Source organism: Chaetodon trifascialis, chromosome 11 (assembly GCF_039877785.1).
Source record: "Chaetodon trifascialis isolate fChaTrf1 chromosome 11, fChaTrf1.hap1, whole genome shotgun sequence".
In the NCBI taxonomy this organism is placed as follows: Eukaryota; Metazoa; Chordata; class Actinopteri; order Chaetodontiformes; family Chaetodontidae; genus Chaetodon; species Chaetodon trifascialis.
The window spans coordinates 23,458,763-23,484,122 of NC_092066.1; the positions used below are offsets into that span (position 1 = coordinate 23,458,763).

General features: G+C 42.2%; 2 protein-coding genes across 2 annotated transcripts in view; one reads left to right on the forward strand and one right to left on the reverse strand.

The window, feature by feature from the left end:
• Window positions 1–512: 512 nt before the first annotated feature.
• On the reverse strand, window positions 513–7,840 carry odr4 (odr-4 GPCR localization factor homolog). Its single transcript, XM_070974457.1, has 14 exons — window positions 7,665–7,840; window positions 7,228–7,328; window positions 6,896–7,012; window positions 6,641–6,733; window positions 6,197–6,303; window positions 6,079–6,115; window positions 5,574–5,717; window positions 5,266–5,361; window positions 2,587–2,634; window positions 2,241–2,360; window positions 2,044–2,158; window positions 1,084–1,287; window positions 886–939; window positions 513–720 (listed from the first exon to the last, which is right to left on the reverse strand). Exons 2-14 carry the CDS (start codon window positions 7,321–7,323, stop codon window positions 650–652), a joined length of 1,302 nt encoding a protein of 433 aa, XP_070830558.1. The 5' UTR covers window positions 7,324–7,328; window positions 7,665–7,840; the 3' UTR covers window positions 513–649.
• A 445-nt stretch (window positions 7,841–8,285) lies between these two features.
• Window positions 8,286–25,360, forward strand: part of tpra (translocated promoter region a, nuclear basket protein) — a 37,578-nt gene continuing 20,503 nt past the window's right edge. The window contains exons 1-25 of the mRNA XM_070973737.1: window positions 8,286–8,571; window positions 9,383–9,487; window positions 10,280–10,344; window positions 10,991–11,081; window positions 13,203–13,306; window positions 13,720–13,884; window positions 14,833–14,925; window positions 15,422–15,502; window positions 15,626–15,713; window positions 15,977–16,114; window positions 16,207–16,301; window positions 17,643–17,840; window positions 18,172–18,279; window positions 18,564–18,787; window positions 19,856–20,019; window positions 20,126–20,250; window positions 20,371–20,519; window positions 20,624–20,786; window positions 21,831–21,965; window positions 22,394–22,534; window positions 22,649–22,853; window positions 23,062–23,258; window positions 23,386–23,526; window positions 24,739–24,855; window positions 24,984–25,187. Of these exons, the coding sequence (XP_070829838.1) occupies window positions 8,421–8,571; window positions 9,383–9,487; window positions 10,280–10,344; window positions 10,991–11,081; window positions 13,203–13,306; window positions 13,720–13,884; window positions 14,833–14,925; window positions 15,422–15,502; window positions 15,626–15,713; window positions 15,977–16,114; window positions 16,207–16,301; window positions 17,643–17,840; window positions 18,172–18,279; window positions 18,564–18,787; window positions 19,856–20,019; window positions 20,126–20,250; window positions 20,371–20,519; window positions 20,624–20,786; window positions 21,831–21,965; window positions 22,394–22,534; window positions 22,649–22,853; window positions 23,062–23,258; window positions 23,386–23,526; window positions 24,739–24,855; window positions 24,984–25,187 (3,447 nt within the window). The 5' untranslated portion in view covers window positions 8,286–8,420. The remainder of the gene's footprint in view (window positions 8,572–9,382; window positions 9,488–10,279; window positions 10,345–10,990; window positions 11,082–13,202; window positions 13,307–13,719; window positions 13,885–14,832; window positions 14,926–15,421; window positions 15,503–15,625; window positions 15,714–15,976; window positions 16,115–16,206; window positions 16,302–17,642; window positions 17,841–18,171; window positions 18,280–18,563; window positions 18,788–19,855; window positions 20,020–20,125; window positions 20,251–20,370; window positions 20,520–20,623; window positions 20,787–21,830; window positions 21,966–22,393; window positions 22,535–22,648; window positions 22,854–23,061; window positions 23,259–23,385; window positions 23,527–24,738; window positions 24,856–24,983; window positions 25,188–25,360) is intronic.

The window sequence follows — 25,360 nt, forward strand, 5'->3', positions numbered from 1 at the left end:
GGTGGCAAGAGGTTTTGGCAGAGAAGCATAAATGGGCAGTGGGTTGGGGATTGCCACATGTAGATCTATGCTGTTTTACTGAGTATGTTACTATTATGTTAAATATGAACAGAGAGGAAAACCTGTCATGAGGATTTTCTGTTTCTTACTCATTTCAGTGATTTGGACATCCAAACTCAGCATTTTGAGCACAAACACTTCTCTAGTTTGAGTCCTACCTCACAGGGTGACTGTTCAAAGTGACAATGCAAGGAGAAGACTCCAAGCCACACTTTATTTCCACGGGGGTACAACAAGGATCGATGCTTGGTCCCCTTTTCTTATCAATATACTGTACACCTCCCTTGGTTCGCTCTTAATGATTTCTCTTACCTGCAGAGTTGGTGATGATTCGTTGTGAGCCACCCCTTTCAGATTACACATAATAATCTAATAATTCAAGACATTGTTGATATAAAAATGATGATATGATAAAATACAGAAGAGGCCACTAAAAACTAATAATGGGCAAAAGTCAGGAACACTGTTTTTAACAGGTTGCAGTCAGTCAAATTAAGAATCCCAAATTTACATTTTCTGATTCAACCAACAGACACTTTGTAGAAATGTTACAAACAAACACTTTATTTGGTGTGTGCATATGTGTGTATTAAACATCACTGAGATAGAGCATCGAGGCAGCAGTGGCAAGTAGGGCGACAGCAGTAGCCATGGCAACACCTAAACAACACAGAGGGGAATCAGGGCAAGGTATTTATCAATTTGACCTTCCTCAAACATATTTCTACAAGATAAAATAACATATATTAATAATGTATTAATAATGTCTACTTGGCTGTTAAAGTGACATTGTGAGAATGTAGGTGTTACAGTGAAGTTTTTTACCAATGTATTTGTTCCTCTTGGGCTCCAGTGCTTCAACAGTTTCCACAGTGGGCTCTAGAAACACACAATTTCATAAACCATATTAATAAAATACCTCAGTAACCCAAATGTGGTTAGTGGGAAAAATCAAGTTATGGATGGAAATCAGAGCGCTTTTTAAACTGAAGTCATGAACCACACAGTTGATTTCTTCCTTACCTGCCACAACATCTCTCTGCATGATTTCAGCAGGTGTTTCCTGCCTGGCATCCAAGTCTTCCTCGGCTGCATCAATGTCCAGCATCTCCTTCAACCTGTCAGTCACCTCAGACTGGCCCTCGTCGCTGAACTGGTAGTCACACACACACACTGGCCCACTCCGTTTTACTGGACAGAAGATTCGATGAGGCAGACAGAACTGCTCTGAAAGGGAGACAGAGGTAAAGAGTCAAAGGTACAGTGAGAATAGTGGCTGAACACTTGGAAGACGTTTAAGTTTATCAATAAGGACATGAAAGTATACAGGAGTCACTGCTGCCACCAGTGACAATTACAGGATAATGAAACAAAATTTGGGCTCATTTCCCAACAATTTATTGAGTCAGTTGTTTTAAAGACATCATCATTAGGCAGCTTGACTGAAGGTGCGGGCAGACAGAAACCCGTGACCTCAGAAATTGCTAATATCTACTAACACAAGCTAGCATTTCTACCTTTGTTTACATAAATGTACAGCAAAACAATACGAACGGCAAAGCTTGCTCCTTGTCAAAGTGAGAGCAAGGACAATGATAGAAGTCAATGACAGTAAGGTGTGTGATAATTAGCTGTAGAATTTACTAGTTATTAGATGCTGCTGTTAGCCCACTAGCCAGCATAATATGCCTTTAAATTTCACCTGGCAAAGTCTGACCGCACTGTGAGTGGACAGGCCCTGTGGCGGGCCAGGTATCGTATCCACTTGTTGTTTTTACCTGTGATATGCTAAAACATAGTGTTCCAGAAGAACAGGTAAAAAGAGTGAGAAAGTCAGTGAACTTACTCTGCAATGTCAGTGAAACAGCAATGTTTAGCTAACATTAGCTAACCATTAGCCACATAGCCATTAGCCACCATAAGCTAAAAGCATACGACTGGTGGAGCAAAGTCTAGTTAGCTTGTGTGTGTATGTGTGTGTACCTGTCTGTTGTTTTTCTCTGCTGCTGCCCTTACACTCCTCTTCAGATATCAACAGCTCTTCCAGCAGCATTTGAACCCTTATGGCCACCGTAGAAACCACATCCCTCTTCAGCAGCTGTCCAGAATGAAGATTTCAGGACAAAATGATGGATCTGTCTTCATCTGACAGTGTCTTTTATACTGAATGAAAGCATTACCTTTTCAGCCAGCCTGGCCTTTGGTTTGTTGCTGTGTAGGTAAGCTCTCCCATGGATCGCTCCTCTGACCGACACACTGCCTCCACAATGCTGGACGACATCTGTTAACCTCTGGTCATCCTGACACACAGGAAATCATGGCTCTCTTTTATAATCAGCATGTAAACGGTCAACTTGATTTAGTAGCTTCAATATAACTATGATCACTTAATTTACCAAATCTTAAAGATGCATTCACAATGGAGTGATTTGCACTATATACATATGTATATAATGTAGATGTTACGACAGCTCTGTGTGTGTGTGTGTGTGTGTGTGTGTGTGTGTCTGTGTCTGTGTTTCTTACTGGTGTGATGAGCAGCTGAGCTGTGTAGGTCTGTCTCGCGTTCCTCTTCTACAGAGAAATATGAAACAGTGGGTTAGAATATTCAGTTGTGGTACATCATATTTACTTACATTGCTAAGTTACAGGTGACAGTGTCTCTCAGAATCACTCTAAGGCTGTAACTGTGTTCAAATTTTAGTCCGCTCTCATAGAAGACTCTTGTTTTGCATGAGGAGCTGTAAGCTGTAAGTTCTAAAAAAGCAGAACATTGTGAGGACATCAGGGCCCTGTTTCAGAAAGCAGGTTTCATGAAAACAGAAAAACAGGTATCCTAAACTCTGGGTCAGTTACTGTGGTAATGAACTCTGTCAACCTCGTCCGCTCACTGGAGGGTTTTCTTCAAGAGACTTTCCCTCTGACTCCTTCCCTCCTGCTGACCCTGAAGAGCAGTCTAATACACCGTTTCATTTCTTCATTATCAGAGTCCATATTAAAGTACATATCAGACCACGTTCATTTACAGAGGTTCTTCAGAATCACTGAAATCCCAGTTAGACATTACTCTGTCACCAAAGGACAATTTTTAGCATGACCACTTTAAGATCAACCTGCCATCAATGTAAGGACAGAGACAGCAATCTGGATCCATTGATGATCCATTTCATTCCCAACACTTAACTCAGAGTTGATTGAACTAATTCTGATCTGTTCTTGAACCAAAAACTCTGAGTTTCCCATCTCAGTTAGTCAACTCAAACTTGTCTTTTGGGTTGGTGGAAGACAAGGCGAGCCGCCGCATTCTGGATCATCTGCAGGGTTTTAATGAGCATGCTGGGAGCCCTGCCAGTAAGGAATTACAGTTTTCTCTTCTATTGGTTTGGCTCATTTCTTGAAACAGAAATAACATTCTCAAAATAACATGGACAAACCTCCAAACCACTTCACAACAGAATTGAATCTCTCATTCATTTCATCAAATTGCAAATGTCTTAGTACATGTCTCAATGCCTCAGTGTATCTCTGCAAATGATTAAGTACAGGTAGCCTGCAGTTAGCTCAGTTAGCCTACATTTAGCACAATTTCCAAATGAATAGATCTTGTTGATCTAAACTGATTGTTGATTCTCAGTCGAATGGTTGTTCTCTCCAAAACATGTCAGCATCATTTCATTGTATAAGTCATCACATGCACAATAGTCTGTTCAAATGTCAAAATTAGTCAAGAAATAATATCATGAATGCCATATATGAATCTCTTGGAGCATTTGATAAACTGATTGCAGTAATTGACAGTCAGGTGAAACTAGAACTTGACTGACGAAGGAGGAGTTTCACACATCTCAGATGACCAATCAAACAGTGTGTTTAGTTACCTGACAGGTGCTGTTTGTGATTGTGAATGCTGCCAAACATGTATATATAGAGCCTGACCAGAGCCAGTACAATCCCCTTCAATCAGTGTAGGGGATGGTTGTGACATGCACTCCGTTTATTCCCTCTTTGCATTGCAAGGGAGAATATACGCTGTGATGTGGCCGAGAATCTGTGGCCAGACAGACAGCAGCGTGGCCAGGAGAGGGAGGATGAGGACAGCGACCAGTGAAGAAGTGTTAGTTGTGAAACTCCAGCTTTATTTACAGCACTGAAGGCTACATATCATTTTCCTTGTTTTTTGTTTACGTGTTATGCTGTATTCTTTTTACTTTGATGTATGGAAGTTACTTTCTGTGTGTGAACAATAATGGTTACAACTTCCATGGCAGTATGAGTGCAATGTGTGATGTCAAACCTTGGAGGCTACTCATACCGTAAAATCCTTTTTTTTTCCAGTTTTGTACACAATTGTATTCTGTCAGCTAGACAAAAAAACTAGTACAGTAACCATTATCAATGAGGGATATTTCAATGGTCCTCTGCCATAGTGACAAAACATCTAAACATTTTGACTTGCAGTCTTACACAATGCCAAAGGGACGGTGCATTTTGGGGCACTGACTATTTATATGAGAAAGGAATTTAGTTTTGACACATGAGTGAACTGTTTAGGGAGAGATATGAGCGTTTGCAGGTGAACCATGGTGTTGTGCTGAACCATCCAGGTTATTCTGGGTGAGCACCAAGAGTGTTGAGAACGTCCGGTCTGTTTCAAGATATGAGCCAAAGCAACTGAGAAGGATCTTTGCATTTTGGTGGCACTGACTATTTATATGGGAAAGGAATTTAGTTTTGAAGCATGAGTGAAGAGTTTTGGGAGAGATATGAGCTTTTGCAAGTGAGCTATGGTGTTGTGCTGAACTGTAAGACTGTTTTGCCAAATGATCTTAGAGTTTTAAGAATGTAATTTCTTTTTCGAGAAATAAGCCAAACCAATGGAGAAAAACTGTAAAAAACTGTCGAGGCCTGATAGTACCAGTGCTTGTACTAGGTGTTGTTGTAGGTGTGTTGCATGTTCAGACAGGTAGGGTCTGATCTATTGTCTGATTAGACACAGAAATACTGCAAACCAGTTTATGATACAACAAGAGAGGAATGAGACAGCCTAATTGTAAACAATATTTTTTCTACTACATTTACTGCCAAAGTGCCCCTGAGCAAAGGCTCAAAAACGTGCTTTTCTCAGCCACCTTCCTTAGGTAAGTAAAGGGTTTTATAGACTGACTTTCTGAACTGTTTCCTCAGTGTTGGTGAGATTTATACAACCTGTCCAGCTGTGAGCTCTGTGTCCTCTGGAAGCATTTTCCCGTCGATTAGACAAACTCCACTCTGAATCTGGTGTGCCCACACTTTCAGTCCGTCCTGAAACAAAGCATGACCTGTGAACGGGTCCACTGACACTGCTGGAAACTCAGTTTGTGTTCTTATCTTAAAGATGCATTCACAATGGAGTGATTTGCACTATATACATATGTATATAATGTAGAAGTTATCATAGCTCTGTGTGTGTGTGTGTGTGTGTGTGTGTGCGTGCGTGCGTACATGCATGCGTGTGTGTGTGCATGTGCACCCACCTTAAGGCATTTATCCATGTTTTCTGTGCCAGTTCTGTTGTCTGGTAGTGGTACCAACATGTCCACATTCAAACAACATGACACCATGCTCCAGGAAGAACACACACCTGACTGGTACTTCCAGTCTGCAGGCTTGGCCGTGCTCTGCAACAGCCAAGGACATTGATATGATTGACAACAACTGTGCAACTGTGTTGCATGTTCAAATCTAAACATCATGTCAAGTCTGAGAGCTCTTCAGTCAGTCACAAGCTTGAATCCTTAGTCCCTGGTCCAAATCATGCAGGTCAACTGATTTGGTCCCAGCTGGATGACAAAGACAAGACATTCAAAACAATCTGGATGGACCTTTGGAATGTTTCTTTAAAAGGATTCAGTTTTTCAAACGTTTGCATTTTCCTTTGTTACTGGTAGTCAACATTTTTGGAGTGCTTTTTGAAGGCAATATGCAGTGGCTTGAATTCAATGACTGCCATGGAAGCTGAAATGAAAAATGTCAACTAACCTTGGGATCTTTGACGTCAAAGGTTCTGCAGACAGTTCTGATATGTGGGGTTAAAGAATGTCCACACACAGCATCTGGTTGCTATTTGATTCAATAAGAAGTCCGTGCAAAAGGATACTTTCTGGTTTTGGGGTTGACGTGCAGTGCGATGCAGTCTGTGACATCATCCTCTGCAGGGTTCCACAGACACTCCGAGGAGATCAGGTTCTCCACTGCAAAGACCAGCTGCACACAGACAGCGCACACACACAAAGATCAGAAGAATCAGACGCTCCCACATACAAGGCTTAAAACTAAAGAAGACTGTGCTTTTGAGGTGCTTCCTCGTGTCTGCCTTAAGATCTTTACTGTGAGGGGCTTTGTGGCATTCTACTCTTGGAATACACTACACAAGTAAACTTGGCAAATACACAACAGTGTTCTCAGTCAGGGATACTTGATGGCTATCTATCAGTCAGCTGATTTTAATGATTTTCTGCCCCCTAGTGGTTGAACATCCCTTAATTCAGCTTTAAGAGTGTGTACATGATGTCCAAGTACAGCGTCTTTATCAGAATCTCACCTGTCGGAGTGTGGTTAGTGTGTCCTTGGCATCAGTATCAGTGATGATGAAGACTCCCAATACAGACAGGCCTCCGGGCAGCATCCTAGACACCTGAAAAGTGATCAAACAGTCGCAAATGTAATCAGTAACACTCCACAACAATTTAAAAGCCTACAAAAACACTTGAACTTTTCTAGCAACCGCAGTTGTCTTGCTGCCACTTCAACTGTTCACAGTGGGGTAGTACTGGGATAGTATTGAGTATTTGCTTACCTGTCGAGCATGCTCAGTCACCCACTCCTTATCCAGAGAGTTTCCAGATGCTGAAGAAGACTCCTCCCTTTGGGGTGTTCGAGTTGCCATGATGACAAAATCCCTTTGCGCTGAGCTCTGAAAGAGCTCTGTTTCGTCATTAATCAGTCAACCACTGTATGTTCACTCCACATGCAGTTCATACTCTTCAACATCATATCATGTCATATTATGCGCTCCAATACATCAGACAAAACCAACAGATATATTAACTAGCTGACACCCTGAACTGATTTTCTACAGCGTGTTGAGAAAAAGCTAAACCACAGACAGGTGTTAGAGTATGACCTTACCTGCCCAATAAGCAGGCCCGTTACTGGACCCGCTTGTTCGCATAGTTTAGACAAATATCCCTCCACAGCGTCTTCTATTATATAGCCACGACCCATTCTGCCTATGGAGAGGGTGGAAAGAGATGAAGAGAAGATACAACACAGTCACCGTTTCTCTTCATCAATTAACTTGTGTCTGCAATGACAAGTGTCAAGCGAAGTCTTGACAAAGGCTTCACGTTTAGCATTATCTACAAACATGCAGTTACTGATTAAATTCAAAGCCACAAGTAGTTAAAGCACGTAAATGGTATGGTTAAGGGCTGTCTGCCCCTCCTTTAGCTAGGAGACATTCATTTATTACATTTAGCTAACGATAGCTCGTCAAAGTTGCAATTCGAAAAAGTTTAAAAAGCTTGATTCTCAAGTACTTATCCACGTAACATATGGGAAAATACCTAACAGAAGCCAAACAGCGGATAAAACGTGAACTTCAGGGTAGGGAGCTTGCTATTAATTTGGACAGCTGGCAGTGGTTCGTCAGCAGTGCCAAAAAACTCAATTTCCAGCACTGCTTAGTGCAGTGACGTATTTCCGTCGCACGTCTCTGTCGTAGTAAGTTAGTCGAGGTCAATTGGTCAAGTTAGAAAGACGAACAAATAACGGAACGTTGTTCACTTCTCTTCAAGATAAAACGTGTCACTGCTACAAGCAATGGTTCGTTAGACATCGTTAGCTATTACTTAAGTTGCACTTGGCGTATGTATGTACTATGATGACAACGATTACATTTTAAAGCACAGTTAACTTCTTAAGGCAACTAATAATAATTGTAGCTGTGACATTACATTTCAATGAAAGAGGCAATGTTTACACTTGTGTCTGTGGAGGAACAACACTGGTGCGGTTGATGTGTTTGTGTCAAGTCTTCCTGGCTGAAAGCTGTCAAATAAACTAGTTTTCAACACATCGTGTTGAATTCTGAGTTCAGTCTCTGCAAATCCATTCAGGGACTGTTGGTTTTTCACTTCGCTGTCTGGTGTAACTTGATTATTTTATTTTGAAAGGTTCAACTGAATATCCTGTCTTTGTATGAGGGTAACTTGACACTTTCTCGGGAAGTTGTCAGGGGGGCTAAGGACGGCAAGAGTACAAAATTATTTTATTGGAGTTTGGGGTCTATCTACTGTTATTTTTCGGGGGGATAGGTGGAGATGGCGGCCGTCCTGCTGCAGGTTCTGGAGCGGACGGAGTTAAACAAACTCCCTAAAGGCGCCCAAAACAAGCTCGAGAAGTTTGTAACGGAGCTGCAGAATGCTAACGAGGCGCTCAAGACGCAGCACGAGCGCTTCAAAGCAGACAGTGGTAGGTAGCTACAATCATGTAGAAATTAGTTATCTGGTGAGCATGTAAGCTATAATGGAAACGTCACGACAAACTCCAGTGCACTATGAAGCTTTCTTCCGGCAAATTCGGCCAAAAATCAATGTTGTGTGTGCGTGCGGCAGTGCTTACACCTGACCGCTAAAGGTAGCCGCGGTGTCACGTTCAGGCTAACTTTGGCGGAAGAGAGTTATCATTATGCTAACAGTTCTTAAAACCTGACTGCTTAATTCAGAGTTTATGAACGGTATGATGTGTTGAATTAATGCCGAACTGAAGAACAATTCCTAAACACTTGGGAAAGGTCTGTTATGTGTGTCGTTATGTATTTGTTATTAAACGAGCAAACATTACATTATAACTGTAAGTGAAGTTTGGTATGGCGGTTTTCATTGCTTACAAGCCCTTCAGCCGAATTCAGCATAGCAACTTCTGGATTAATTCTTAGATTAAGAAGACATGGGTTCCTATTAATCTATCCTACACTGACTGTATAAATTACAGCATGATGGTCATATTAATGTTAAAAACTTAGTTATCGGTATGTGAGATCTGCACATGTATTAAATATTTATCAGTAACACTCATTAAATCATTGTGTACATGTCCTGTTGCACACTACGATGCCAGTTTACAAAGCTGGGTAGCTGCTGCCGATTAAAATCTGTTGCTCTCTCAAACTGTAGTCTTTCAACAGACAGTAGTGAAAGATAACTTAAAATTGCATTTGTCTGTGTGTTGTAAGTTAGATGTGATGGTGTGTGCTCACATTGAATGTTCTCTGCCCCAACAGAACAGCAGTACTTTGATATTGAAAAGAGACTGGCGGAGAGTCAGGAACAGATCCTGTCTGCCACCAAAGACCTGCAGACACTCAAGGAGGAGAATAAGAAACTTAGTGAGTTTTTACACACTACAACTGCACTATTAACACACATTTTCTTACCTTCACTTATTGAGGAATCAGTGCTTCATGTACACAGTTGCCACTCATGAGACTCAACTTCCTGAATTAGTCAAAGTGTAATAGTTGCTTACATGATCTGTTCTTCTGTCTTTTGTACTTTTGGCTTAGAATGGCCACAAGGCACTCATGGGCATGCACAGGTCTGTGAAAATGTAAAAGTGTTGTTCGTTCTAATGCAGACCATGAATCAAATTGTCTTTGAAACAGTCTTTTATCATGCAGCGGCAGGTGTCCTCTTGCTGCATGCTGAACACAGAACGAGGTTGACAGTTTTATTCTGGTTTTCTTGATACAGCTTAACAGCTACAGCTTCCAGGTGTTAACTGATGCTAGATTTTGAAAATAATAATGATTTTATATATTTTCAAATGGCGATGTCCATTTAGCTTAAGGTATGTACAAAATACTACAGTATCAGTTGTACCCAATTTGGAGGACAAGAGCATCACATCATGTACAATCCTGGAATTACTTGGAATCAAGTGAGGAGCTGCCTTTCAACATTGTGTATTTGCAGTTTAATTATAGAGGTAGTGTGGTGCCCTGGACCAAGTATTTGTATTTGAGATTATTTTGAATCTAGCAGAGATAGTTCTGAAAACCCAGGTTTTAAGCATCTCTAAATCTCTAAAACTTGATTTGAACAGACTTGAACTAGTGCAGCCTCCTCTTTTCCCTCTTGACGTCAGTGTGAGCAGTCTCTTAATGCTTCTCTCTGTGCAGATGAGGAGCTGAGCGCCCTGAAGGGAATAGAGGGAGAGACCTCTGAAGACAAACCACCACAACAGGTAAACATACCCATGCACCTCATGAGGATAGAGTGTTAATAATGCTCTGTTTCATTTGGGTTACGCTGGTGCTTATGAAATGCTTCACCCAAGAAGTATATGTTTGTTATTTTCCTGTTGATAAACCCACCAGAAACACCTGTATGGATCATTCCACAGGTAAACAGGTTCATTGGTCACAGGTGAGAGGATCATGATTGGGTATGAAAGGGGCATCCTGGAAAGGCTCAGTGGTTCACAAGGAAGGATGGAGAGAGGTTCACCACTTTGTGAACACATGATTGTATGAAGGATATTGTTGGTAAACGCAGTTCATTTGTAAATCATTGCACTGGTGTAAATATATGTCACAATCACCTGTATAGAACCCTTCAGCTGTCCACGTGTTGAATGTGGAGCTCATTCTCTGGCCGTGGTTGACATGGTAGAAATTCATGTGTCAATCACGATGTAGCTATAAATGCTTAAATTCAAATTAGACTTTTACTCTGAACAGACGTGTGGAATTACACTTGTAGCTCATACAAATGACTGCGACCATTTTAAGCCGCTGAAGTCTATATGACCCTTCATTTAAAGTTATTCAATCAACCAAACATTTCTAATTTTCTACAAATGCCGTGTATTTGTGTATGTGTGGCTACAGCAAACCAAGGCCAAGTATGAGATCGAGGCAGAGAAGAGAGAGCTGGCGAGGCTGCTGGAGAAGAGAACGCAGGAGGTGGAAAACCTTACTGGTAGGATAGAAGGCTTACACACACACACACACACACACACACACACACACACACACACACACACACACACACACACACACACACACACACACACAGAAATAGTCTGCGGACACAAATCTGGAGACATTTATTTTGTTATTGCATGTTGAGTTTCTGTAAACGTATCTTTTTTTAGGCATTTGGTTGTAGTGGGAACAGTTAAGTCCTCTGTTTTTCAGGTCAAGTTAATTTTTTTCTTAGTGCTGTCAATTGATTAAAATATTTAATCGCGATTAATCTCATGAATGTCATAATTAACTCACGATTAATCGCAAATTAATCGCACATTTTTATTCTAAATGTCCCTTGAATTATCATTTTAATGCTCTTATCAACATGGAAAAGTGGATAGTGGATGATTGCTTTGTGTAAATGTTTTTTATTGAAAACAACAACGTGTAGTGTTATATTTCACACTAACATTCTCACTTTGAGCAGTCATTCACATTTGAATGAATCAAATCTCACAATTTAACACTGTTAATAAACAGATGACAAAAAAATAAATGCTTGGTTACAAAAAAGCCCCTTCAACAACCCTTTCTAAGGGATCAAAACAGGGTGATACAAGATAAAGTTACAAAGTGCACATCATTGTAAACTAGGACTCAGCCTACAGTGCAGTTAACCCATGGCTTAAACTTTCCTTTCTTAAGTTTCCTCTGAACATACAAGCAGTCAGACTATGATGCTCTTCTGTTTATTCACCAGAGGCTCATCAAGCAGCCTCTTATTTCTCTCCAGAAAGTATAAACATTACTTGGCTATGGCTGCAGTAAGCTTGTTCTTAGTTGCGGTATCCACATGCCTCTGTCGAAAGCCATCCATTGTCACCTGGTTTTGTCACGGAGGCGGCGGAGAATTTGCATTCACTGTGTGTTTGGCCATCCAGTGGTATTTCAGTGCTACAGTGATAACTCAGTTCACACCGACAATACACACAGATAACTTTGGTCTTGTCAGTCGACCCATCTGGCAACTTTTTGAAACTAAACTTTCCATTCAGAATCTTGTTCATATTGTGAGTGTGGTCGTTTTTTGCAGAAAGAGGTCAGGAGATATTCTGTCTTCAGTTAAGGATATTTCTTAACACACTGATAAAATAGATAACATGTACATGGATCTCAGTCTTTTGGGAAATCGCAGTCTGCAAGCAGTTAGCTGCAACCACCCGCCAGAATGAGAATGCCTGACTTGTGATTATACAAAGTTTTAAAAAGAAATGTGTAGCTATCTGATTGGTCAAAACAGGTGGTGATCATCGTGGTTTAGACTTCAGTGCCCTCTCCTTGGTCCACAGGCTGGCCCCAGCCTGTTGGCACACGACCCATCCAATCCATAGGAGACAGCGCCCTGAAAGAGAAGATAGCTAGACCCCCCCTCTATATGTAAATTATGTGTTACCTGACACGAGATATCTTAAGTTTCGTTGTCTGTGTTTTCTGAGGTTACTGAAGGTCACATTGCCTGTGTGGCTATGTGTGTGCAGCTTATAGTTACTGGAGGGCATGTTGGTTGTATTACTATGTGTATGTAGCTTATTAAGAGATGAGAGTAAATATTTAACTCTAACAATATCCATTTCGGCGTTTCGCACTTGACATCCACACAAACTGGTAGCCTACTCTTAAACAAGCAGGCAAGACCAAACACGTGCGTGGGGCGTGCCTATTGTTTTGTTTCCAGTTTAGAATTGGATCCTGTAGTTTTTCTTATGTTACTAGCAGTGGCCACAGCTTATAAAAAACTACAAGTTCACTAGGTCACAAAGAGCGTAAATCTCACGATAAAAAAAAATGAAGCTGTTAAAATTGATTTGCGTTAACACGTTAATAACACAATATTTTTGACACTGGCACTATTATTTATATGGCCCAATACCACAACTTTGCCTCAATGGTTTTTACAATCTGCAACAAATGACACCTTTTTAAGAAGGAGTTCCATTGTAAGTTTTTGTAGTGAATTGTGTGTGTGTGTGTGTGTGTGTGTGTGTGTGTGTGTGTGTGTGTGTGTGTGTGTGTGTGTGTGTGTGTGTGTGTGTGTGTGTGTGTGTGTGTGTGTGTGTGTGTGTGGTTGCAGAGGATGTGAAGCGCCTGAATGAGAAGCTGACGGAGACCAGCAAAGTCAAGATGGAGCTGCAGTTGAAACTGGATGACATACAGTCATCTGAGGCTTCTGTACAGGTACACATCAGATTTCATGGAAACCAGCAGCGTTTAAGCTCATGTGAAATTGCATTAAGCTGCAGTTGGTCCAACATCCGCTCGAGGCTGGCACAAAGAAAACTGTTGATTTGTAAAGAAATACAAAAAAAATCTCTTGAAATACAAAGTCAGTGCTGTTTTCAACCAGTAGTAACATTCTTATTAGCTAATGCCACTTCCTCCCATGTTTGTGTTTTTGGATGCTGTTGGCTCCTCCTTTGGTGTGCTCTTAATTCGTTCCTAAAGCAGTGGCAAAAAACTCTTAACTGATCCACTGCATCACAAATCCTCAGGTCCCCACCATGTGTAATTTTATTGGAATCAGCCAGCTCTAAAGTCTCAAACCTGTAATGTACTTTGGTGATTGTATGTCCTGTGTTCGTATGTTGTAGCACCGGGAGAAACGCATGGAGCAGGAGAAGGAGTTACTGGAGAATAAAATCGAGTGGTTAACCGCAGAACTGAAGGCCAAAACTGAAGAGCTGTTGAACACCAACAGAGAGAAAGGCAAAGAGACGCTGGAGCTCCAGGGCAGTCTGAAGAACAGCAAGGAGCAGGTAACACACAAACAAAATGTAAAATGTATGCAGTGGTCTGGCTGTTGACTGCGTGTACACTAAGGCTGAATCCCATTTCACCCCTTGGCCCTCCCCCTTGGCCCTACCCCTCAGTTTTGCGCGTTCACGTGGAGGGGTAGGGGTGTCCCAATTCCCATTATGACGGAGGGGTAGGGGGAAGTGGTAGGGCTATGTACCCCTCCAAACGGAGATTTTTCCGAGGCACACTCCAAACGGAGGGGTACGACAGATTTCTCAGAATGCTTTGCAAGACCGGTATTTTCTCCATGAACGAAGTTTTAAAATGTACGAAAACCACTTTATTGTCTATTTTAACGTTGTTTCAATGTGTAGTGGTCATTTTCCTTGTAAAAAAAAAAAACCCCGAAAAAAATTGATAGTAGTCAAGGCTTCAGTTACGTGGTTACCGTTGCCAGGCTGAATGCCACTAGCGGTGCTCTGTGGGCAGCCTGATAATCTGCAGTGATAACGTTATCAATAATAACTTTGGCAACCTCGCTGCTGGTATTTAGTTACATTGACAGCGTTGTGGGATACAACATGCAGGAATGTCATACACAAATCGAATGTGACGGTAGCATTAGCTTGTCGCATCTGCCTACGTAAGAGGCAGCGGCGACTACTGATGACGTACGCGATTGTCGGAGGGGTGTCCCAATTCGGAGGGGTTGACTTTCGGCCCTACCCCTTGGCACTCCGTTTCAAGGGGCAAGGGACAAGGGGTAGGGCTAAGGGGTAGGGGTAGAAAAGAGAAATGGGATTCACCCTAAGTGACCTTTGTCAGAAGAACACCTGTTGGGAAGTCACATAACCCTCAAACCTCCCACTAAAACAGAGAGAACTGTTATTTGTTCGAGCCAGTCTGGCAGATGAAGTGGCAGACGACAGCAACTCTAATGTCTTTTGAAATAATTTCTCTTTCAACAGGTGGCCAGACTGGAAAGTCAGCTCACTTCTCTGAAGGAAAGCAGTGAAAGCCAGAGTAAAAGAGCTGCAGACCTCAACGACAAACTGAAGCAGGTAACATGAACAAACCGACGTTGTCCTCAGCTAAGAATTTAATGAACAGACAAGGTTTAGTATTTAGGTATTTCCTCTCATTCACTTTACATTCTGCCTGTCTGAATGGTCAATGGGTAGATGTAGACGGCTCTATAAGACAGCTGATATTCCTCACACCACTGTGAAGACACCGAGGTCTTCAAAGCAGGGACTGTTGACTCCTCTGATGTCCTAGCTGAAAATGAAGTGTGATCGAATGATAGTCACAGATGTTTATTTGATGTTCTCCTTCTTTTTTGTCTTTTTTTTATTTCTACAACAGCAGGTGCTTTAGAAATGTGTTTTTCAGTTTCACCTTTCAGTGTTTTATCAGTGGAACAAAGAGCACCATATATAAGATAAGATAGGAGATCTTATCTTATATATGACTTAATGAGTACAGGGCAAAAATATTTATTACGACTGGAAAAAAAATGAGGTGTTCATTGTTTTTGTGGTCTGCATTTCTCTCCAGGCTAAAGATGAGCAGAGTGCCATGGAGGAGAAATACCGCAATGAGCTGAACGCTCACGTCAAGCTGTCTTCACTGTACAAGGTGAAAAACACTGCAGGGCACCTGGGGAAAAGCATATTTTCTGATTTTTAAAATTAGTACTAGGCATTATCTGTGCATTGTACTGTCATGTAGTCAGTGTGTGATGTCTTTGCTTTCCTGTAGGGGGCAGCAACAGACATGGAGACCAAGAACCAAGAGCTGAGCAGAGCAGTGGAAGAGCTCAGCAAGCTGGTCAAAGACACTGGGGAAGGTATCACTCAACTTTTCATCCAGACTTCCAGAAAAGTTTTGCGCACATGCAAACTGTAAAACTGCTGCTTTGTCTTGGGTAGTCTTATCAGTTTGCAACACTGAATTTCTAAATGACCATTGCTCACCTGTGGAAGGTGACACAAACTGAGAATTGTAATTGCATAATCTTACTCTTAATTCCTTTGTTTGTGTGTGAAGAGTAGCTTTCCAAATAATAAGTGTGAATGATGGCCTGTGTGATTGATGCCACTGTCTTTGCAGCCAATAAGGCTCTAGAAAAGAAGGTGTCAGAGGGGGAAGAAGTAAAGACTCGGCTTGAGGCAGAGCTCAGAGAGAAGATCAAGAAAATGGAAAAAGAGATGGAAAATGCCACAATGAAGGCTGCCGGCAAACACTGCTGTAAGAACACGCAGACACAGGATTTTTTTTATCTAACTTTACAAGTATGTCTGTACACACACGGCCACCTGTCCTCCTTTGTTCTGCTCCAGGTGGGCCCTCTCTGACTGAGGAGCAGTTGGATTCCATGTGTCCATCAGCTGCCGCCATCGCCGCAATTGTCAAGCCTGGCATGAAGTTCTTTGATGTGAGTTTACTGGGACATACCAGAGCTGAGTGACATGTTGAGCTGTTTTGTGGTACTGTATGTCATGATATAGTATAATGTCAAATGTGAATATAATAACCTTTACTCAAGCAACAAACTGTGTTCCTGTCTTACACTGTTAGACACTTAGACACTCTTTATACATTTAAAACATAAGTAAGTCATCATATTAGCTAGATGTGTCCCCGAAGCATCTGGCAGCACTCAAAGCTGCTTAAACTTAACACTTTAAAACCCATTAAAGCTCATTTAGGGTCTTATTTTATACCACATCTTCACATGTTTATTGGCAGTTCAGTTCTTTGTATTGTCACCACACGTATGGTATATCAGTTAGACAAGTCAGTACTCGTTAGTAGTTAATGTAACCCGTGTAATTAGTTTGTGTCTTGGCTGATGTGTCACTGCTGATGCTGCTTCACACCAGTTGGGTTCTTTTTTTCTTTCTTTTTTTCCCCATCTAATCATAATCTGTACTTACTAAATGTTGTTTAACAAATATTTGGCAACAGAAATTTGATTAGATTCCACAGAGAAAAGAAAAAGAACAGATAAAGAAGCAGAGCACCTTGGTCACCTTAATCAGTAATTAACTGTGACTGTTATTTGCATAATGTGAGTTTTTAGATTCATGTAAGTAGTGATAGACTAATTAATTGGCATCCATATTCTGGCATTTTGAGATAATCAACATCAGCCAGTTGATGAGGCTGACAAAGTAAAAAATGTCTGCAAACACGTCAGACACGAGGCACATTTTTTATTTTCAAATATTTTTCCGTGTTCAAGTGATAATGTTTGAGTTAAATGCATGTTCCCTGGGACCAAAAATACAGAGGCTGCTGGGTGCTGCGGTGTGCTCCAGCACTGTTTTTTTCTTTTTTATCTCTTTTATTTTATTAAGTTTACAATTTTTCATATTTCTCAGAAACAAGGAAATGCTGCAATCTGCTGATAAACGCTGTTGTCAAGTGCACCAAATCTGTATTTTTTATTCATAAGGTTTTGTTTTTTTGTTTTTTTTTTCAGTTTTTTAATTCCACGTGAACATTAATTTAGTTGATACATATTTTTAGTTAACACAAGTACACTGTAGAAAGAGTGCAGACAGTGATGATATAATGCACATGCAGTTGGTCCTTTTGGGACTAAAACATAGAAAACCAGCAGTATTATCCACGGAAGTGTAGAATTGGCTCTTTGGAACCTGTATGTACCCTTTTTATAATGAAGGTTATGCAACTAGTCTAGCAGACACACACCATGGTTTATGTATTTGATGTAGCAGGTCTGAATTCTTCCTCCTCTGTCTCTGTTCAGCTGTATAACGCCTATGCGGAGTGTCAGACGCAGCTTCAGCTTGAGAAGCAGGAGACCAGCAGAGTGAGCAGAGTGCTGGATGAGATTGTCCAGGAGGTTGAGTCTAAGGCTCCTGTCCTCAAGCGTCAGCGCGAGGAGTACGAGAGCATGCAGAGGTCCATGGCCTCCCTGTGCAACAAGCTGGAACAGGCTCGAACGGTGTGGAATAACTTCATGTTCCTTCTGTGTTTATCAAAGAATGGGTTCTCAAGTACATTTGTTCACCTTGGGGTTTTAGACATTCTGGGGCTCCTTAAAAATCACGATCATGTGTAAGCACACCACTCTGAAGGAAAGAGGTGCTCTGGATTTATAACATGACAAAACGAGGTCATCATTGCGAAATGGAGTGCGGCACAATAATCGTTTCATTCTGATCATCTTGTTTTCAGAATTATTGGAAGCAAAAATCGGAGTTGAAAGTCACATTTGATTCCTTGCGCATATCCGTTTAAGTTCAGCATGCATTTTGTTCACTTGGTGTCATTAGGAGATCTACAGTTTGCAGAAAGAGAAAGAAGAGGCCAAGCAGCACTGTGAGAGCATGGAGAGAGACAAACTGAGGACAGAGAGACAACTAGACGATACATCTTCACAGGTACACACGCACACACGCACACACGCACATGCACACACACACACACACACACACACACACACACACACACGGCAAACAATGCATGCTTTGAAGTAGAGCTGTTACATGAATCTGTTTTAATCCGCCGCACTCTTCACTCTGTCACTGTGATTGTACAACGTGTGCAGCACTCTGTTAGCAGGAAAAGAAACAGACTTCATCAGCCAACTCAACTGATCCAGTTATTTAACAATAATGTGAAGAGCAGATTGATGAAACATTCTCTTCGCTTGTCTCTCCTCCAGGTATGTGCTCTTCTGGTGGAGCTGGAAGAAGCCAGAGGTAATCAGGTGACCAAGGATGATGGCAGCTCCACCAACATTTCCAGCACCTCTGAGTTGATCAGTCCAGGCCAGCTGTCCTTCCGCAGTGTGGAGGAGCTGCAGAGGCAGAACCAAAGCCTGCTGGGAAGGCTGAGAGAGTTGGAGGAAGAGAAGGACATACAGCAGAGCCAAGTGACATCAGCACGGTAATAACAGCTATTACTGTTTTTTTTACATGCTGCTACAACTGCTGACTTACAAGTGGTAAGATAGGTCATAAGTGCATGGAACTTATGGAAGCAAGTTTTAGGATTTTTCATGGGAAGAGTACAGTAGGAGAGTTGGTGATTCAAAGAGAGATTCTGCTGACTGACCGAGGGCGCACACAGGAGAAGAGTTTGGACTGAGACTTCCTGCATCACAATGACAGAAGCAGTAGTCGCTGTTCATTTGTAGACGTGCCTGCCACATTCATCCCACTAAAGTTTCCCATCTGGCCTGCGGAATATTGATTAAATCAGAATATGTGCACATCTAACGTTACTCACCAGTGGAAAGGGGCCAGTCTCTGCTAGGAGTGACTGTAGATTTGCTTGCCATCACCTGGCAAAGAGCCAAGAATCCTGCAATTCATGGTTTGCCCATTCCACAGAGCATCCTCCAAGTCTGTCTTTTGTACTCTGTGCAAAAACCACCAAACCGCTCAGCTCCCAGGCTGGTCATTCTCTTTTTATGTGAAATGAAGCGTCTGCTTTGAGAAATTCTGGCCCTTGGACAAATGTAGTTGAGGACCGCCAGTTACGAGAGAGAGTCATAACCCACATACCATTTATGACATGTACTGTCAAAAATGGAATATAAGCAGGTAATATACTTGCTGTCATTAGTTGATGATGTGATTTCAATATGTCATTGATCAACTGGTGGGATTTAGGTTTTTTTGTTTTTGTTTTTGTTTTTTCTTTTAGTCAGACAGTCCAAATAAGCAAGTTTTTTACTTGTCCTGTAGCTCTATTCAACACACACATATTAGACACAATGGATAAACAGTAAGATTGTAGATCTTGTGGATCTGTTACTCACCTAAACTAAAACTAATATGACAGTTTTCAATAAACATCAAACTGACATCCGCTACAACAGCCAGTGACATCATTCCAGAAGTTGAGCCAACAAACCAGCCATTAGTCCAGTGTCTTCAGCTGGTCATGCTGTAAATAAAGCTGCTTGAAATGTGTTGTAAACATGAGCTGTGTCTCTATGGTTCCCTTCAGTGTGTCAGAGTTGGAGGCTAGTGTGGATAAGCTTCAGAAGGAGATGGAGCAGCTGAGAGAGCAGAGGAACCAGCAGAAACAGCTGGCTGACTCCAGCGCCAGACAGAGGGACATGTACAAGGCCCTGCTGACACAGAGCACCGGCTTCAGCCTGCCTCCTCCAGGTGACACACAATACTAACATATTTTAGCCTTTATGTGAATTAGGGCTACCAACAAATATTCACGATTTGAATATATATTGATTCACGTTGTCATGTGTGCCTGCAGGGCCAGATTCCTCGTCCCTCCCTGCACAAGTCAGACCCTCAGTCCCAGCTACTCGGTCCACTCCTCAGAGAGCTGCTGCTGCAGAGTCAGCGCAGACTGCTCAGGCTAAAGCTGCTTTAAAACAGGTACACACGTGTGTCTGTACACACACACTTCAATTTGCATTCCTCTTCATCTTCATTGAAAAAGGGAAATCCTTCAGTTCAGTCGTTGTTCTGAGTGGCTGTGTGCCTCTGTGTTTCCAGCTGAATGATGCCTTCACCCTCTATAAGAAGGAGAAGGCAGAGAACGACAGGATGTTGAATGAAACAAACGACAAGCTGCAGAAGCAGCTGACAGAACTCCGCTCCAGCCATGCCAAGCTCACCTCTCAACTGGAGTTCAGCAACAAGAGGTTTGTGGGGCCCAGTGCTGCTGCCACACCTGCCTCGTATTTCAATTCTTAGAGATCATTTTTATATTGTGTGTGTTTGCTCTGTGTGTCTCTGTGTGTGTCAGGTATGAGATGTTCCAGGAGACTGTGTCAGCCTACCGCAGAGAGATCTCTGCTCTACAGGACAGGAGTCAAAAAATGGCTGCGACGGCCCAACAGCACGAGCACATCATCCACACAATGAGCCAGGACCTGCGACAGGCTAACGAAAAACTGGCACTGGAAGAGGTGAGGAAGAACAGAGGCTTAATTATCTCAAGGATAGATATGATAGTGGATAGACTGTGAGAGCTGGATCTAACAGAAGTGAAATCTGATAAACAGTCATTCATATTGAAAGGAATTTTTCTGTCTTTCTTGTGTGACTCTATTTAATTGCAGTTTTCTCAGCCTGCAAGTAGACTACAAAAGCATCCTTATACTTTAAACAAGCCAAGAGCCATGTAGACATGGCTCATATGTGTACATATGTCACAGCAATATTCAGGCTGCTGATTGGACAATAATATTAAGACTTAGACTGGCAAAATAAACTCTTTTCTCTCTCTTTTTCTCCTGTGGCTTAAGGAGGGCGGTGCACTATCGCCCACTATGGGCCAGCCGCCCCGCTCCACTCATTAACATATAAATCATTAAATTAAAACTTCATTGAAGTTAAATCATCAATGCAAGCCAACTTCCTAAATCTAAACTGCGATAAATCAGACATTGCGGTCCCATTAGTCCCAAATCCCTCATCAAAACCACTCGCAACTTCTGCCTCGCCATCAGTAACTCCACTCTGACTCCCTGCCTACATCTGCAACTTCTAGGTTATTTTCAACAGCAACCTCTTTTTCCAACATCAAGTCTCTCAAATCACCAGAACTGCCTTTATCCACCTAAAAAGCATAGCTTGTCTACACCCATCACTCTCCTTCTCTGCTGCTGAAACTTTGATCCATCACATTCAGAGCAGGCTACTGCAGCAGCATTCTTAATGGCACATCAAGCTCATAAGCAGGCCCCTTTTACCTCCCAGACCTGCTTCACCACCACACTCCTTCTCCCAACCTCTGCTCCTCTGATGTCAGCCTCCTGTCCCCACCACTCAGGACCCAGCACCAGACCTGGTGTGACAGAGCCTTCTTCATAGCTGCCCCCCCCCCCCCCCCCATGTTGTTTTCCATGATCCTTTTTAACTCACAGTGAATTTGGTGAATTTTTTACTTCTTAATTCTGACTGCTTCCCAATTAGCTAATTCTGAGATTTTCCTCTGTGCGTGTCTGTAGGTGCGTGTAGAGAACTTGACTAAAGAGAGAGACATGTTAAGACAAGCAGAGAGTCGACTCAATCGAGAAAAGGAAGCCATGCTGGCTGAGCAACGTAACCAGAACCTGCTGCTCACCAATCTCAAGACTATACAGGTACCATATCATAGAACAGTATTTTTGTTCTCTGTTGAATGAATTGAAAGAGCTCACTTTGTTTTTCTTCATTTCATGCAATGAGTGTATGTATGTTCTGTTAAAGATCTTAGGAAGCAAGAGTCCTGCTGCAATAACAAATCAGTAATATAATGAATTCTTCCTGTTTACAGGCAGAGCGTGCATAAATGTGCACAATAAATATTAGGCTCATTGGTCCAGTAGTGTTTAATGATTATGATCCAGGTAGTGACTTCAACTGACCACAGTCACAGGGGAAATGGGATTTCTTGCATCATCTTGTTGCAGCCATTATGATTCAGGGTTTGACAGTCTATGCTGCTACAAGTCACCAAACATTCAGGTGAACTTAAAATTAATTATCTCACAATGACTCCTGTTTTCCTTCTCCTCTCATATCGATATAGCTGACTATGGAGCGTACAGAAACAGACACTCGCCAGCGACTGAACAACAAGATAGAGCATCTGGAGGCAGACCTGGCTTCAATGAAGACCAGGCTGGACCAGGAAGTAGCACAGAGACACAGCCTTGGGCGTACCATGGACGTATGTCAAGTATATGTGTTTAACGCATGTGTATTTATTTGCTCCTAAATAAGAGTTGTTAGGCACAGCATGTAATCTTGTCTAATCCCTCTGTCACCTCTGCTTCCTCACCAGGCTCAGTTATTAGAAGCTAAGAAACAGTTGGAGACCCAGAACACCTTGCAGCAGAAGACCAGGGAGTTGTTGCGTAGCTCTGAACAACAGGTGGCAGCACTGAAAGCCCAGCTGGCTTCTGCTTCTTCCTCTGAGGCCGTCACCACCTCCAGCAACGCGACCACCCCAGCTACGAGGGCTGGAGGCCTCAGAGCACCTCTTAGAGGTAAAGAGCAGTACTCAGCAGTGATGTGGATAACTGATAGGAGCTTCAAAAAGTGTCAGTCATCACTACAGTGCCGAACAACATATCAGACATCTGAAATGTTGAGGTGTACACACAATCAGGTTCATGTTGATGGAAATGGTTGGGAAAATGCTAATACTGTCACTGGCTGTTAACTCTTTCTTTTTTTTCACCCAAAACTTGTCAGTACGCTCTCCAGTGCCAGCAGCCTCCCAGCAGCCCAGCCAATCAGAGCAGGAGCTTGCAGAGGTGAAAGTTCTTCTACGAACTGCTGAGGAACAAAAGGCTGAACTAGCAGAGCAGCTAAAGAATGCTAATGCTAGTGTGGAGCAGTACAGGGCTGTGGTACTGACTTTGGAAGACAGTCTGCAGAAAGAAAAGCAGGTGCAGCTCTTTATTTTTCTTAGTAATTTAACAACATCCATCCTCTGTCTTTCTCCTACATCTCACTCTCTTGACTGCTCACACACACTTGTCCACACACGTGAACTGACCCTCCTCCATTCTTTAGTCTCGCTCCCCTCTGGAGATCCGGCTGAAGGAGTCAGAGGAGATGCAGAAACAGCTGGAGAAGAGGATTTTAGAGGCGGAGACAATGAAGCAGCAGGAGCAAGAACAGAGGAGAAAGGCTGTGGATGCTGTGGAAAAACAAGTAAACACAGATTTATACAAGTGAACCTTTGCAGGAATGTTGTGACATTCCGTCTTTTATGAAGGTTTCTTTGGTGAAATTTTGCATGTTCAATAGTTGACTACCACAACCTTCCTGGCACATCACACCTGCCGTTGCTTGTCCGCATGTCCTTTGAAGTTGTCTCCATTACTTGTTGTGCTGGATTTTCATTTTGAATCTAGATTTTGTCTGCAGAGGGAAACATAAAATAAGATCAACATACACAAAATGACTTAAAACGGCTCTAATGGATATGTTTACAAGAGCAATGTATCAAATGACAGTGTGAAGAGTCATTTGGAATGATGAGCCTACAGAGAATTATCAGCTGAATCTGCAGATCTTGGCATTAGAGAGAGCTGTTCAGCTCATTGTTTAGCTGCTTTGACCCACAACTTTACTGCTTTGGTTCACTCTGACTGCTGTCATAGCCTCAATTTCCGCTGCCGCAGGCACCTGTTTTCAAAGAAAATGCAGAGACTAGCTGGTGAATGTAGTGGAGCGTTTAGAAGCTAAAGATTCAGATATTTCCCTCAGGATCAAAAATGGAGCCTGATAGGAACCTGCTGAATATATGAATAAGCAACCGATTGTTAACAAGTTCACCGTATCAGCTTAAAATGTGACATGTTCAATGTCACTTGTTTCTGCTGCCCAAAAAGTCAACCAAAAATAAGGTATTGTGCGTTTAAGGTAATAACTTTTTAACAGTGTGAACCTCTCCCAGCCAGACTCAAACTGTGGACATTTTGCTTGATGGTCATTGTCCCAGTCAACAGAGAATTAATCAGCAGCCATTTTAATGCTCAGTTCATTGTTTAAGTCATTTATCAAGCAAAACATTCAACGTCCATAGTCTCTTAAATATGTGGGTTTGCCAATTTTCTCCATTTGGATATTACAGTAAATGTAATATGTTTTGGACTGTTGGTCAGCAATGACCATTAGTATAATGATTAGTTATCAGTTCTCTTAATAATCAACAGGGGAAACAGATTAGCCTCCATCTCAATTCAGTCACCTAATAAATTAGTGTAAGAAATTGTATGACTGTTAAGGCATCTTGGACAGCCGGAATAAGCAATTTCACTTGCACTTTAACGTCACTAGATTTTTTGCACTGACCTGTCAGCCTGTACATTGTCGACCTCCAAGTGTCTATATAGTTCTTTCCCCTGCTGTCTTGCCAAGGTGTGTGAGGTGCAGCGCAGTCTGAAGGCCAGCCAGGCAGAGCAGCAGGAGGCGCTGGAGAGAGCAGCTGCTGCTGTCACACTGGAGCAGAAGGCCATACAGGACAGCCTGCTGCAGGTTCTTTCACACACACAGACACACACTCAACTCCTACTTCTTTACTTTTTCACCAGCATTCAGAACGTCACACTGGACATGAATCTGAAAGCTGTGTGGAACTTGTTTCCTCTCTGTCCTCCTCTCAGACAAAGCTAGCTGCAGAGGCGCAGGCTAAGTATGAGCGGGAGCTAATGCTGCATGCTGCTGATGTGGAAGCTCTGCAGGAGCTGAAGAAAAGATCCCAGCAAGAAGTGGCACAGAAGAGGGAATTAGAGGAGCAACTGAGCAAGACCTCAGCCCTCCTGAGGGAGAAAACTGCTGCCTGGAACACATTGGAGAAACAGCTGAAGGTAGGAGCTAACGGTGTGATTTCACCAGGCAGGGCTGTGTCACGTAAAGGCTGCGGTGTGGTTTTGTTCCGTCTTCCCAACACTTTCATACTCCACTGGGAGCATTTCAGAAGTGTTCAGAGCATTTTATCTGCTCGGATTTGGTTGATTTGGTCATTTGTCCTTGATGTTTG

Bases quoted from the DNA above. Each gene is read 5' to 3' on its own strand.
- odr4 (XM_070974457.1), bottom strand. From the start codon at position 7,323: ATGGGTCGTGGCTATATAATAGAAGACGCTGTGGAGGGATATTTGTCT. The intron at 5,718-6,078 runs GTTAGTTGACAT...TGGCTGTTGCAG, and splicing joins TTGACGTCAAAGATCCCAAG to AGCACGGCCAAGCCTGCAGA. The intron at 5,362-5,573 runs GTGGGTGCACAT...GCTTTGTTTCAG, and splicing joins ACATGGATAAATGCCTTAAG to GACGGACTGAAAGTGTGGGC.